Source organism: Canis lupus, chromosome 2 (genome assembly GCF_003254725.2).
Source record: "Canis lupus dingo isolate Sandy chromosome 2, ASM325472v2, whole genome shotgun sequence".
NCBI lineage: Eukaryota > Metazoa > Chordata > Mammalia > Carnivora > Canidae > Canis > Canis lupus.
The window spans coordinates 56,745,604-56,761,367 of NC_064244.1; the positions used below are offsets into that span (position 1 = coordinate 56,745,604).

At 43.8% G+C, this 15,764-nt stretch overlaps 1 protein-coding gene across 2 annotated transcripts; it reads right to left on the reverse strand.

The window, feature by feature from the left end:
- Positions 1-4,508: 4,508 nt before the first annotated feature.
- Positions 4,509-15,538, reverse strand: GINS3 (GINS complex subunit 3). 2 transcript variants are annotated; one of them, XM_049098094.1, is made up of 4 exons: positions 15,186-15,528; positions 14,835-14,870; positions 7,619-7,852; positions 4,509-5,983 (listed from the first exon to the last, which is right to left on the reverse strand). In XM_049098094.1, exons 1-4 carry the CDS (start codon positions 15,369-15,371, stop codon positions 5,753-5,755), a joined length of 687 nt encoding a protein of 228 aa, XP_048954051.1. In that variant the 5' UTR covers positions 15,372-15,528; the 3' UTR covers positions 4,509-5,752. The 2 variants fall into 2 exon arrangements, with proteins under 2 accessions (XP_048954051.1, XP_025303398.1); XM_025447613.3 differs by lacking the exon at positions 14,835-14,870 and having other exon boundaries at positions 15,186-15,538.
- Between the last annotated feature and the right edge of the window lie 226 nt (positions 15,539-15,764).

Sequence of the window (15,764 nt, forward strand, 5' to 3'; positions counted from 1 at the left end):
TCTTTGGCTTTCCAGAATTAATGACCACATCAGGGGCCTGAAGACATGACCTCTTTCCTGAGAGATCTGTTATATGGTACAGGTCCTCATGGAAGTTTGCTGCATCCTGTGGATGACACTGAGGAGGTGGGCATGCCTCAAGCTATAAATAAGCAAGGTAAGACCATCATCTCCATGTAACTCAGCTACACTGTTTCTTTGACAAAAACAGATACATAACTTGACACTTTTTTTTCTTATGCTTTCTCTGTTTTATTGCAGTGGCAGGGAAGCCTTTTAAAATCACAACAGTCAATGGAGCTAACAGTCTTTCAAAATGGAGTGATGTTGGTCAGTTTGGGCTAATGTCTTTTGAAAATGCCTTAAAAATTGCAGAACTTGATTTTCATCGCTGGCCATACAGAAACATGGCTGCATCATGTTATATGGACAGCTCCCCTTAAAGATATTTGAAATGATCTGGACAGTCAGCCAGGAGAATCCTCCAAAATGTGGTTCAAGGCCTGAACTGGCTTAAAACCCAAGAAAAACCTCTCCTGGGCTTCCCAATGATTTGAAAAGAGGCACATTACTTAATATTTATCTGGAATCTTAGATATATCTAAGACATGAGCACGAAATGCTAAATTAGAAAATGACAGTGTCTTTTGAAAAGTTTTGTAAGTGTTTTGCTCCTGAGCCTATAAGATAGCCGACTGCCAAGCCCTCTTGTTTCCATTTAACATAAGGTCATTCTCTGGGAACAACTGTTGTCACCTTTCCCATCCTACGGTTCTGGCAAATGCCGACTCTAATTACAGGTTTGTCTCTAGTCTTCAAGCGTCAACATGCATCTTCACCACACGTTCCCTTCAATGAATCACACCCCCCCCCTTCTCTGACCTGTCTCACTGGTTGCACTTGAATCTCTATTCCTTAGCCACTCATTTGCTTTTCTGTATCCAAAGCAAAGAAACTGTCCTCAGGGAAGAATTTTCATTGCACAAAGGGAATCATGAAAATTATGTGAGAATCAAATAAACTCTCAAGGGTGATACAGGAGCAAAGAATGTCATAAAGATTTAAAACTCTGGGATTTTTTTTTTTTTTTTCAGTTGGGCATAGGTGGGAGATATCTGCCAGGATTAACTGGTTCTGTGTGCTCCCTTTATGGATTCTGAAACACTAGCAGTTCCCAGGCACTATTTTCAGAGCTGTCCTGACACTTGTTAATAATGTTGGTGTATAAAGCTGTGCTCTTTTTAAACTCATTTAGACACAAAGAAAATTAGCTAGTATGCACCAGAAGGGAAAGGAGAGAAAATTATGTTATTGCTGTCGAGAGAGAATGCTAAAATTTTAAGTAAAATCAAAGAGGCCTTTCCCCATCAGATCCAAATATAAGGGAGTAAAATTTTCCGGTGAAAAGCAGATTCTCTGCCTTCTTGATGAACTGACCAGCAGCTTGCTCTTGGACAAGGCCTAAAAGGCCCCTACTTGGCCGCCCTTACCTGTATCAATGCAATGAAATGTTTCCAATACCCTAAACTCCTGAAACTAATGTAGGGAAGAGTCTGATGTTCTTTTTTGCTTTCAAAAATGACTGCCCCCTAAATGCAAGAGGATTCTAAAATTGCATACTGGAACAGGAAAAGGATATTAGTGGGAAAACTGGTGAAATGTCAATAAAGCCTGTGGCTTAGTTAACAGTGTTTAATAAATGCACATGGTTACATAAGATGTGGGGGAACACTGGGGGAAGGATAGGGCGCCTCTCCATGCTGCCTCCACAACTGTCGTATAAATCTATAACTACTCCCAAATAAAAGAGGTTTAATGGAATGATGCCCCTTTAGCCGACTTGACTCTGATCTCGGAAGACACACAAGGTGACTTCTGGCTTCTGGGGGCAGCCCCACTGGTACCTTCCTAGACCCAGCACAGGCAACAGGAGAGAGTACCCCGAAAGGAGAATGCTCTTCCTAAGTAAGGCTGCCAGGCAATAAGCTGGGTCTCAGTGTCTCTGAGTTAGACAGAAATGCACAAGCCTGGAAAAATCAACAAAATGAGCTCAAACAAAAGCTGGCTGGGCCCGTCACCTTTGTTAATCATTTGCTCGAAGTAAGAGAGTGTGGTTCTGCATTGTCTCAGGCTTACCCTTGATTCATATGGAGGCTTACTGCTCAGTCAAAATAGTAGTATCAAGAGTGAGCAAGAGAACTCCAAATTTAGACACCTGTCTTTAGGTTAAGGGTATTTAATGGTCTTTTAGAAATTATCAAGCAGTGTGTATCCAATATAAAAAAATTTCAGTTTGCCCATACTAGGTAAATGTTGTAAAATTAAGGTTCTTATAGTTAAGCATCTATCCTACGTTTTGTTCAACCAGTTACTTCAAGTATAGATTTTTTCTCTTAAATACAAAGATATCTACTTTCAGAAACATATGGCCTCTGCATAGTCATTTTCCTTTGCTAAAATGTGTAAAATATTAATTTTCATTTAAGCACAACTGTTTCAAGCATAAAGGTGAAAAAAGCACTTTTGGGGATTTCTTGAAGGATGGGCAGGGGACCGAAGAGAACAGATAGACTCACAGTGCTCGAGCACATCACTCAGTACTTCTGCATTCTGATTTCACTACTTCAGGTGCAGCGTTCCAGAAATTTTTCAGGTCCAGTGGTGCCGAGACATTAATGAGAAACTCTCTAAGATACTAAAAAATTTCTTAGGCAGAATGTGAAATTTTTATTTAAAATAAATTAGGGCAGCCTGGGTGGCTCAGCAGTTTAGCACCTGCCTTCAGCCCAGGGGGTGATCCTGGAGACCCAGGATCGAGTCCCACGTTGGGCTCCCTGCATGGAGCCTGCTTCTCCCTCTGCCTGTGTCTCTGCCTATGTATGTGTCTCTCATGAATATATAAAATCTTTAAAACAAAAACAAACCAAAAAAAAAATTACTTCTGCTACACCAGAGGTGTCTGATATAGGCGGTTAAGCATCAACTCTTTATTTTGGCTCAGATTATGATCTCAGTGTCCTGAGACAGCCTTGCATGGGGGCGGGGGGGGGGGTGGGGGAGGCAAGGTGTCCCTGCTCAGTGGGGAATCTGCTTGAGAGTCTCTTCCTCTGCCCCTCCTCCTGCTCACCCTCTCTCTCTCAAATAAATAAATCTTTCAAAAAGCAGATTAAAAACAATTTCTACACCAGATCACTGGGGTTAAGTGAACTTTTTAACAAAAGGGATTGGGATGGTGGAATGACCTTTTTCTCAGAGATAGGGTTTTGAGCTGAGAATGAGTAAGATCTGATTTATTTTTGAATAAGACCATTCTGGCTGCTATGGTGAGGTCTTAAGGTGGGTAAGACATGGTCAGGTTGTGCAAGTGATTTGAAGGTAGAACCAAAAGACACAGAGAGTAAGGAAAGGGCCAAGGAAGTAGTTGGGTTTTTGTCCCCTGCAACAGGGAGTACTTTTCTGGCCTTAGTCAGAAACAGGGAAGAGAAAGATTATAGGAGGAGCAGATGGAGGAATACTAGCTCAATTTCAGCGATGTTAGGTCAGATGTTTAAGTAGAAATGTCAGGCAGGTGGCTGGATGCAAAATCTGGAGTGGGAGGGAGGGGTCTGAGCTGGAGATAAAATTTTAGGCAGTCAACAGCACATAGATGGTATTTAAAGCTTGAGATGGGATGAGATGCCCTCAGAGATGAGAACCGCTAGGGGAGACCCAGGACTGAGCCTGGGGCTCTCTAAAGTTCAGAGGTCAAGGGACTGACCCAGGAGGCCAAGACTTCCCCCACTCCTTCTGCAGCCCAGATGGTCTCAGGGAAAAAAACCTGAATATGGTGAGGTCTTTGTACTTAAGGCCAGTTACCTGGGAACAAAGCCTTAAGGGGAAAGGACATACATTTCCCCCACTCCTTGATTTTAAGAGTAATTTGCTATGTGAATCATTTTGGGACTCTTTTTGAAATAGTGACTCTAAGCCTGATTTGGGAAGGACCGCAGGGAAGAAGGGTAGTAATTGAAAGGCTTGAAGGCAAACTTGTGACTGGAAATAGGTTTCAAAAGCTATTTGTAATAATCTGTTCAAAACGTAAAACAGGGAATAAATTCTGCACATGCATCCCCACATAGCCCTGGCATGTGACTCTGGCACGTTTGTTTTTCCAGTAAGAGGGAAAAAAATGGCAGCTGCCTTTGGCCAGACTTTAAATACAAAGCTATCTGTGAAAATAGTGACTCCAAAAATGAAATGATATGCTCTTCTTACCCTATGAATCCTCTCCAGGGCCCTGGCTATATGTAAATGCTGTGCTAGCAATGAAGTCCCACCTTTCCGGGACACGTCTTGTTCCTACAGAGAACGTACCTCACATTCACGAGTCTGGTGCAAACAAAAGAGGAGTCACTGACACACAGGTTTAATTGGGCATTACTGTTGAATTTGATCAAAGACAAAATTCTCTGATCACTTTGATCGTCTGTAGTACTCGAGTTACAGAAATAATACTTGTACAAAATGTATTCATGTGCAAAATAGATCATTTATTTAGCATCAAAATTAAATTATAAAAACATTGGTTTCATCTTGAAACATGCATTTAAAAAGCCATTGTGGCATTCTAAACTTGCAGGGAGACATGTGCACAATCTGGATACCCAAACCCCTTTATAATTTCTAATGACAAAGACAACTGTCACTCGTGGGAGGCTGGTGGCAGCACAACTACCCTTCACATGCTGGCCTGCAGGGAATGAGGCCTCTTCCTGAGCCAGCGTTTCTGCCTTGATCTTCGGAGGAAGAGCTTTGTGCTTGCTTAAACAGATCCTTGATAAATGGTCAGGAATCCTCTCGGTAGTCATGCTGCTGAATTTACTGAAGAGGAGAAACATAGTCACGGCCTCCTGCCCACTTAAATTTGTCATGTTAAGCTTCTCAAACGGGGCTCTTCCTAACCAGCAACCCTAAAAGTCCAGCTTTCAATGTAGTAATAAGGGCTGGCTAACACCCTTTAATAACTACTTTGCAATTCCAAATGACTCCCTGTTGGCTCTTCTAGGGAGGGAACTGATTGCTGTGCAGGTGGTTCTGAAGCTCTCAAGCCAAAAGACAGGCGCAGGTTAATCATTCCCCCCGCCCCCACCCCAGGCTGACTGCTGAGTTCTGAGACGCTCAGTCCCTGCCCTGATGACAGAGGAGGAAAGCACTGCCTTCTCTTTAGAAGCCCTGCCATTCATCTGCCTTTTCCTTTTTCTCCTTTATTCGTGGCAACTGTTTTTGGAAATTGATAACTCCCCAGAGGCAGGAGATACAGGTAAGGCCGGTGTCTTGGGGGTGCCGTCCTCTGGACAAACACAAGGAAGATGGGGCAGTTAGGCTTGAGAGAATATTTATGAGCAGGCTAAGATGGCCCATTTGTACCTGCGCTTTGGAGCCATTGAAAGTGGACATGGGAGGCTGTGACACTCCCAAGCATGAGGGATCCCAGTTCCAACTGTATTGCAATGCATGTATTAACTACCCCTATTTCTGGAGGACTCAGGTTTCTCCCTGGCTGTGGATCAGCAGGATAGGATAGTTTTGTAAGCCTTACAGGCTAGGGACATCCTTCAGCATGTCCCAACCAGATGGTCCCACTCCTGGGACTGCTGCCAGGAATAAGTCATGACATGGGACACGGTTCTGGTCCTAGACAAGGTCAGCGAGGCTCCTTTCAAGGACACACAGTGATAACTCCACCAGGAGCACTTCTGTGTTCTCCTGGCCTTCAGCCTTCCATGTCAGTGAGTTTTCTCTTCTTATAGTTCTGAACAAGGCTGGAAGCTGTGATCTGAGAAGCCTGGCCCTTCTCCCAACACTGGAAGTCATTTAGTCCTTTCTGTCCTGTTTGAAACAAGCCCCTCTCCATCTCATCGAGCCTGGCTACCAGAGCTGAAGTGTCTTCATTGTAAGCGTTCTGGGAGGAGTCCATGATGCGGCGAAATCGTCCAATGAATGTCTGGAGGGAGAAGGGAGTAAGAGAAATCAGATCCATCTTTATGGCTAACATTTTCTTTTTAAAGATTTTGTATCTAAGTAATCTCTACACTGAGTTCAAGTGGGGCTCGATCTCACAACCCTGAGTTAAGAGTTGCATGCTCTACTGACTAAGCCAACCTGGTGGCCCCATCCCTGAACGTTTAAAAGTCATGGAGGGAAAGGGTTTGGTCTCGGACTCAGTCGGAAGGAGGTCTGAGGCAACTTTACCACTCGAGGAAGTTATATGACATTGCTACATCTCAATTTCCCCATCTGTGAAATGGACTGTTAGGAAAATCCAATGGTTGTCAGGAAACCAGTGAAGGAACACATGTAGAGCACCTAGCAAATGGCTAGGAAGAGTAAGCTCCTCGAAAAGCCTTACCCATCTGTTATTAGTGACAAAGGCCATAATAATGTCCTGTGACACATGATGACAGGTCTTAACCAGAAACTGATCTAACTGAATACATTTTCTATTTTTTTTTTTTTCAGTCTGAGAGCAGGACAGAGACACGTGTGATCTAGGAGTGTCATTCTACCCTAGGGCTCTGAGGCCAAACCATAAGCCCCTGCTGAAGTTTCATCAACTGCCTCATGGCAATGTCACCTCCTATATAAGCAACTTTATAGGACTTCAGAGCAGTGTTGGGAAAAGAAAACACGGAACTCACTAACAAAGGGCAGTGTTCCTGGTCAAGAACATGCTTTGGTGACATTGTTAGACCAATGGGTCTTCCTCATTTTTAGTTTCCTGTTCAAGTTTCCTAAGCTCCAACTGTCTATAGTCTAGGTATTATCTGAATGGATTGCAACAAAGTTTTTCTTTCTTATCCACATTAAAAACAGCACCTGTACATATTAGGCCAAACAACCCTTGAGCCTGATGGATGGCATGTGCACAGCCCAGGGAGAAAATGTGTCTTCAGCCTCCAGTTCTTCTAAAGCTAGAAATGAGGAAGTAAAACAGGAGGTAGGAAGGATGGTTTCTTCTAATATTAGCAGGATAAAAAGTAATTATGGAAAGTTAAAATAAGGTCATATAGTAAGGATGGTAATATACATAAAACATTACTTTATCTGTAACCTGACAGTAATAGGCACCATTTATGAAATAGCACGACATCATCTCACTGCGATGTGATAGTTTTAGCACTATTATATTTCCATTTAGCAGGTAAAAGTTGAGAAGCCTAGAGAGGTTAAGTGACTTGACCAAATTACACAGTGAGTACATGGCAGGGCCACATCTTAACCCCAGAACAAGGGAAGTGAACAAGAACACATGCATTCCTGCCAGTCCTGGGGCTGCGCTGGGCTGGACTGGGCTGGGGTGCATTTGAGTGCCTGTCATGTGTGCTCAACCATCATCCCTTTCTTATTTCCAGGACTTCCTGCTGGTCCCAATTCTTTTTTTTTTCCCCAATTCTTAATAAACAAATATGAAGAGCCCAGACCAATCACTTTTAAGTATGTATATCATTGGAAAACACAGTCTGTTGGTTGACATGGAATGACAAATACACTAACTGTATAAATGATGCAAGTCTGGGGCTTTTGCCATGCCAGCTCCGGGGCATGTGCAGTGTCCTGGCTTTTCACATTAATTACTTGCCTGCAGGAGAGACTCGGAAATGTCTGCATTCTCTGGACTGTCGAAATGCAGGAGCTGGGAGCCAAACCCGTAGAAATGTGGCCCCAGCTTGTGGAGGTCCACCACATTGGCATCGGCACTGAACACCGTCCTCCAACCTTGTTGGTAGATCTTGGGAAGTTCCACAGAAATGATCCGCCGCTTGTTGTCAAAAAGTCCCTTCGCCAGCCACAAGGGGAGTTCAAGCTTGGAGCCCTGCCTCAGACAAGAATGGAGATTTTTAAGAGCAAATACCATAGTAAATGTGTGTGGCAGAAAGGAAATATACACAGCTTGAGCACTATCAGTGCTGCCTATTCTCTTTGGGGGCAGAGCTACCAAACACAGAAGATCTGGATGTGACCTGAAAAACTGAGCTGCACGGGCTGAAGTTTCATAAATGTCAAGATGGAATGGTGAGAGAAATGGATTTAGTCCACAAAAGCACAGAACAGAAGAATGGGGTAAAGGGAAAGTTTTCTAACTCACAAATAAAAACTTCTAATTGCAGACACTTCAGAAGTATAATAAACATTTTTGCTTCCTATGAATATCTATTGCTCATACATGTGCTGGGGGCCTACTGTGTGCTAATCACCAGCCTGGGTGCTGGGGGCTCCCAGGAAAAGTGGCATCAGCCTGAGCTCAGGCCACAGCGCCTCTCTGTCCCGCTTCACAGCTTCAGAGGTGACAGAAAAGATAAATGTCTATATTTTTAAAGCATTAAGAGAATTGGGAAATATAGTGAGATGGCCATGATAGACCAGAAATGAAGAGAAATGTCCAAAAAAATAAAAGTCAAACATAACTGAATCAAAGGAGGCAGCAACAGCATAAAACTGCTGCAAAAGGTAGGAATGGCTCTGTGGTGTGTGTGAGCAGAGCTTTCTGCCAACCTCACAGGGCCTGAGTGACAAATCCTGAGTTCAAGGCTGCCAAGCGGCCAGTACACATAAGGGACCAAGATTTGAGAAAAAAGGGACAGAGAGAGAAATAAGTCCAATATCTGGTACCGAATATTAAGACTAATTAGGCACCAACTTTAAATAAATTTTTAAAAATCAAATGGAAATTCCAGATCTGAGAAATGCAAGAATTGAACTTTAAGAACTCAGTAGGGGGGGGATGCCTGGGTAGCTCAGCAGTCAACCATCTGCTCAGGGTGTGATCCCGGACTGGGGATCAAGTCCCACATTGGGCTCCCTGCATGGAGCCTGCTTCTCCCTCTGTCTGTGTTTCTGCCTATCTCTGTGTGTCTCTATGAATAAAAACAAACAAACAAACAAACTCAGTAGGGAGCGCCTAGGTGGCTCAGTCCATTAGGCTTCTGACTCTTATTTTGGCTCAGATCACTATCTCAGGGATGTGAGATTGAGCCCTGCATCAGGATTCTCTCTGAGCACTATCAGAGAGAATAGTGCTCCTTCTGCCCCTCCACCCCTTAAGAAAAAGAAAAGAAAATAGATTAAGTCACATTAACTAGCTTACCAGATTTGACACAGTCATGAGTTGAAAAAAGGGTAAATAGAAACTATCTAACTGAAGCATAAAAGGAAAATAGAGAAAAGAGTGTAAGAGACATATGGAATATGGTGGAAGGAAAGGAAGGAAAAGAAAGAAAAAGAAAAGAAAGAAAAGAAAGAAAAAGGAAAGAAAGGAAAGAAAGGAAAGAAAGAAAGAAAGAAAGAAAAAAAAGGAAGAAAGAAAGAAGTCAAACCTGCATGGAATTTGAAGTCTGGAAAGAGAGGAGTACATTGAAGCAAAGAAAGTATCTGAAAAGACAAAAGCCATGGATTTTCCAAACTAAAAAGAGATATTAAATCACAGATTCCAGGAACATTTTGAACACCAAGTAGGATAAATATTAATAAAATCACAATTAGGCACATCTTACATTGCTGAAAAAATGAAGACCTAGAGAAAATCCCAGAAGGTCCTGCTGGTGGGAGTGAGGAACATATCTCTCTCTCTCTCTCTCTTTTTTTTCACATCTCTTTTACAAAAGGAGCAAAAAGAGTCAAAGTCACCTTCTCAACAGATGGAAGCCACAAAATAATGAAAATAGAATGACATCTTATTTTTTAAAGATTTTATTTATTCATTCATGAGAGACACACAGAGAGAGAGGCAGAGACACAGGCAGAGGGAGAAGCAGGCCCCATAAGGGGAGCCCGATGTGGGACTTGATCCCGGGACTCCAGGATCACGCCCTGGGCTGAAGGCTGGGCCACCCCGGGATCCCGAATGACAGCTTCTTAAAAAGGCCTGAAATAACTGCAAATCTAAAATTCTATGCCTAGTGAAAATAACCTTTAAAAGCAAAGGTGAAATAATGATATTTCCAGATAGGAAGTGTACAGAAAGTTAACATAGCCTGAGACTGCCATCCTAGGAAGGGCCTGCTTACAAGGTTGGTCTTTGGTGGGTGTCCTAGAATTTGGGTTTCAGGAGGGTTCCCAGTATTCTCAGGATGGATATGAGTGAGTCACTGTGCTTAAACAGTTTATGCAACGTGCTTTATGCTGAATACCTGCTTTCCTTCTGGAATCTTGATATATGTTAGGTAGAGTGCTTATGTAACTAGCCTTCAATAAAACCTTGGGTAGTGAGCCTCTAACGAGCTTCCCTGGTCACGATATTTCACGCACATGGTCATAATGCATTATTGGAGAAATTCAGTGCATCCTGTGACTCCACTGGGGCAGGACTCTTGGAAGCTTGTGTCCAGCTTCTTGCAAACTTCACCCCACACACTCTTTCCCTTTGCTGATTTTGCTCTGTATCCTTTTATTATATTAAAATTTAAACATTAGTATGACTGTATGCTGAGTCCTATGAGTTCTCTTAGTGAATCATCAAACCCAGGGTTGGTCCTGGGGATCCTTGTACAGACAGAAATGGAGACAGACCCGAAGACACAGAGTAAGGAAATCTTGAAAGGAGAATGAAAATGATCCCAGAAAGAAACATGGAAATGCAGAACACAAAGTAAATAGTAGGAAGGCAAAAATAAACACAAACATATCAATAATTAAATATAAACAAATTAAGTACACCAATTGGAAAACTGTCAAACCAAAGAAAAACAAAACCCAACTATACGCTGTTTAAAAGAGATATATCTTAAAATATAAAGACACAGAAAGGTTGAAAAAATGCCATGCAAATAGTAGTCAAAGGAAATAAGCATACTAGAGATAAAAAGGACATCTGACAAGAATAACAGGATCATCATATCCACAAGAAAAAGAGGTGGGTAGCCCGGGTGGCTCAGCAGTTTAGCACCGCCTTCAGCCCAGGGCATGATCCTAGAGACCCGGGATCGAGTCCCACGTCGGGCTCCCTGCATGGAGCCTGCTTCTTCCTCTGCCTTTCTCTCTGCCTCCCTCTCTCTGTGTCTCTCATGAATAAATAAATTTAAAAAAAGACAGGTAGCTGTTTAAACTGACAGAAGTAAAAGGAGAAACATGCAAATCTATAATCTGAGTGGGAGACTTTGGCATATCTCTTTAGATAAATAACAGCCAAAAGGTAAGAATATAAAAGATCTCAACAAAACAAACAGCAAACTTGACCTTACATTATTTATCACACACCATGACTTCATAATACACATCTGGTTCAAGTGCATATAGAATGGTTAAGTTGATTTTATGTTGGAGTATAAAGCAAGCCTTAACTTTCAAAAGACTGAAATCATTCAGATTACATTCTTTGGCTACAGTGGAATGAATTAAGCTAAAAATCGAAAGCAAAAAATAAAGAGCAAAATCCCAACATGTTTAGAATTAAGCACTTGTCTTCTAAATAACCCATGAGTCAAAGAAGAAATCACAAGGGAAATTAGAAATTATTTTGAACTCATTGATATGAAAATAAAATACAACAAATCAAAACTTGTGGAATGCAATTAAAGGTGTGCTCTGAGGAAATGTAGAGCTAGAAAATGCATAAAGGCAGGCAGAAAAATCAATAACCTGGGGACCCATCTCAAAATGCATTGTTAGTGCTGAGGGTGGTGGTGGTAGGAAACAATGAAAATTAAGTCCAAAGAAAGTAGAAGGAAAGAACTAATTAAGAGCTTAATGAGCTAGAAAACAAAGGTACAAAGGAGAAAACTAACAGAGCTGTAAGTTCTTTTAAAACACTAATAAAACAGGGGCACTGGGGTAGTTCAGTAGGTTAAGTGTCTGCCTTTGGCTCAGGTCATGATGGGGGAGGGGGGGAGGGTTGTCCTGGGATTGAGGCTCACATCAGGTTCCCTGCCCAGCAGGGGAGTCTGCTTCTACCTCTCCCTTTGCCCCTGCTCTGAACTCTCTCTCTCCCATATAAATAAAATCTTAAAAAACAAATAAAAGCCTAAGAAAACAGATGAACACATGTGAGAGGGGAAAAAAGAGAGACAGAAGGAAACAAACCATAAAAGGCTCTTAACAATAGCAAACAAAACAAGGGTTGATGGAGGTAGGTGGGTGGGGGATGGGCTAGATGAGTGATAGGGATTAAGGAGGACACCTGTTATGATGAGCACTGGGTGTTATGTGTAAGTAATGAATCACTGAATTCTACTCCTGAATTAATATTTCATTGTACGTTAACTGGAATTTAAATAAAAAATTTGAATAAATAAAAAATTTGAAGAAAAAAAAACACTAATATAATTGATAAACACCTAGCAAGACTAATGAAGGGGGCATTTCTTATCAAGAATAAAAAACCAAGACACCAACATAATCCTACAGATGTCAAAAAGACAGTAAAAGGAGGTTTCGAATATTGTACCACTCCATCTGAAAATGGAAATGAAATTGTCAAATTCCTAGGGGAGAAAACAATATACCAAGAGTAACACAGGAAGAAACAGAAAACGTGAATAGTTCTATATCTACAAATGAAATTAAACATGTCCTTAAAAACCTTCCTACACAAAGCTCCCATACAGAAGAATTCTAAATAATTTACATAGACACTCTGCCCTAAAAGAAGTACGTAACTCCCTATTCCTTAAGTGAAGCTGTGCATGACTCCCCCCCAAAAAGAACAGTATGGAGGGTGGAAAAAAGTAGCTTTACGGTGAAGAATCCTGAGAAACACTACTTCAGCTGGGTGATCAAGGTTCTATCAATGTGATAAGTCATGCTGACAGCATGAGCTCTTGATATGATACGATAAAAGCAGCGCTTTACCTCTGTTTTCTTCCTCCTCAAAACCTGTCACTACAGTCTAACCATGAGGGAGATGTCAGACTAATCCCAATAGAGGAACATTCCACAAATTATCTGACTGGCACTCCACAAAACTGTCAGTTATTAAAAACAAGGAAAAGCTGATAAACTGTCACAGCCAAGAGTGGGCTAAGGAGACAAGATACTAAATGCAATGGGGATTCCTAGATGGAATCCTGGAACACAAAGTGACATTAGGTAAAAGAAGGTAATATGAATAAAGTATGGGCAGCGATGCACCTGCACCCCAATGTTCATAGCTGCAATGTCCAGAGCTATTGTGGACATATAGCCAAACTACGTTGAGAGCCCAAATGTCCATCAACAGATGAAGGGATAAAGAAGATGTGGAATATATATGCAATGGAATACTACTCTGCCATCAAAAAATGAAGTCTGGGCAGTCTGGGTAGCTCAGTGGTTTAGCGCCTCCTTCAGCCCAGGGTGTGATCCTGGAGACCCAGGATCGAGTCCCACGATGTGCTCCCTGCATGGAGCCTGCTTCTCCCTCTGCCTGTGTCTCTGCCTCTCTCTCTTTCTCTCTGTGTCTCATGAATACATAAATAATATCTTAAAAAAAAAAAAAGTTTGCCATTTGTGATGACATGGATGGAATCAGAGTATTATGCTAAGTGAAATAACTCAATTAGAGAAACATAATTATCATATGATCTCACTCCTTTGCGGAATTTAAGAAATAAAACAGGATCATAGGGGAAGAGAAGAAGAAATAAAACGAGAGGAAAAAAATAAAATGAAATCAGAGTGAGAGGGCAGCCCCGGTGGCGCCGCGGTTTAGCGCCGCCTGCAGCCTGGGGTGTGATCCTGGAGACCTGAGATCGAGTCCCACATCGGGCTTCCTGCATGGAGCCTGCTTCTCCCTCTGCCTGTGTCTCTCGCTCTCTCTGAATGAATGAATGAATAAATAAAATCTTAAAAAAAAAAAAAAAGAAATCAGGGTGAGACAAATCATAACGGACTCCTCACAGGAAACAAGAGGAGCGGTTGCTGGAGGGGAGGGGGTGGGGTGACCCAGTGATGGACATTAAGGAGGGCACGTGATGCAATGAGCACTGGGTGTTATTATGCAAGTGATGAATCACTGACATCTACCTCTGAAACTAATAATACATTATATGTTAATTAATTAAATTTAAAGTAAAAAAGGGCAGTGCATCTCAGTTTACCAGTGTGTAGGAGTACAAAATCCTTTATCTACTAAAACGCAAAGCCAAGAAATAATTTATTTTTTTACAAATCAAGAAAACAAGCTTAAGACTCTTATTTAAAAACAGAAGTGGGGCGCCGAGGTGGCTCAGGCCTAGCTTGCGCCTGTGCCTTGGGCTGAGGTCGTGACCCCCGGGCCTGGGATCTAGCCCCACGCTGAGCTCCCTGCTCAGCAGGGGTTCTGCTCCTCCCCCCTCCCTCTGCCTGCGGCTCCTACTATTTGTCCTGTTTCTCTGTCAAAATCTTAAAAAAAAAAAAAAGAAAGAAAAGCAAAGGCGAATCCTGAAGAAACTATTTAAAAAGTCGCCAGAAAGTGAGGGAAAGCAAGGCAGAACCTACTACTAGTTTCTGACATAAATTTTGCTGGTACCCTCTGACCTTTAAAACGCCGTATATGCATTACTTCGATAAAAAAAACAAAACAAAACAAATATGCCGAAGTAACACACCCTTCCAAACAAAATGTAGATGAAAGAGAAGATAACAATAACGCCGACGAGCCCTTGCCGGGACGGACCTGCGTGCGCAATCACAGCTCCAGACTGCAGTCCTAAGCGCACCGCGGGCGGCGGGGCCCTGAGCAGGTGCACAACCGGTCCTGGCCCGATCCCTAGCGTGCGGCCGCGTCCAAGCACAGGGTCGCAGGATCAAAGGCGTCGTGGAGGGAGCCTCTCCCTCGCTCCACCCACGCCCGCGTGGCCCGTGGACGCTCGCGGAGGAGCCCTCATCCTTGCGCAGGCACGAACCTCGCCGCGTGCGGCTCCGAGACGTATCACGTCCTCCTACAGAACCAAAGCTTTGGTTTAAAGACAGACGTGATCAGAACCCCGGTCCCGAAACGGCCAGCAGTAGCCAATTCTACAGCCTTCGACACACGGGGGTGGGGCGGACATGCTCAACTTGGACAGCTTCAAAAGTGAAAGCAGCGGCCTGGCCGCGTGGGACCAACGCTCAGAAACCAGCCGGGCGCGCGGACGCCCGCTTCCCCGCACCGCGGCAGCGCGGCAAATCCCAGGGAGGGCAGCGCCCTGCGACGTGGCCGCGCGGCCCCCTGGGAACTGTAGTCTTTCCGGCGGGTGCCGCGCCCTAAGGCTCACCTGAGGGATCGCGTGGTCAGTCTCGGCCCCTCCGCTCCGCTCCAGGAGGAAGGCGCCGAGGCGGGGCATGGCGGTCTCTGTGCGCACTGGGAGCTTCTCGTGGGACATCAGGATGTCGTCCAAGGACAGAAAGTTTTCCTCAGGCCCCAGCGCACCCGACTCCACCCGGAAATAAGCCTCGGACATGACGGCGACTGCGGCTTGAGCGTCTCCGCTTCCACTCGTGCGATGCCGGGAGCCCGGGACGGAAAAGCAGGAGGAAGCGCGGGCAGCTCCGGGACGCGGAGGGTGTGGCGGTCTCGGCGGCCGCGGGGCGGGATTGGAAGTTTTCCCGCGCCGGGGACGAGCCAGACCGGAGCAGTCGATTCCGGCGGCTCTGCCCAGGCAGAAGCAATCGATAGATAGTGTGCGGACTTGGTCCCACGTGATTAGGGGCGGGAAGCAGTCGAACCCCCACCCCGCCCCGCCCCGCCCCGGGGCAGATTTCTACCCTGCACAGTGTGAGCCCAGTGTGGGAAACTTAAAAAGGAGCTGGAAACGCCCATTGCTGGATGCGTTGTACTAGACTGTGTTTATGTG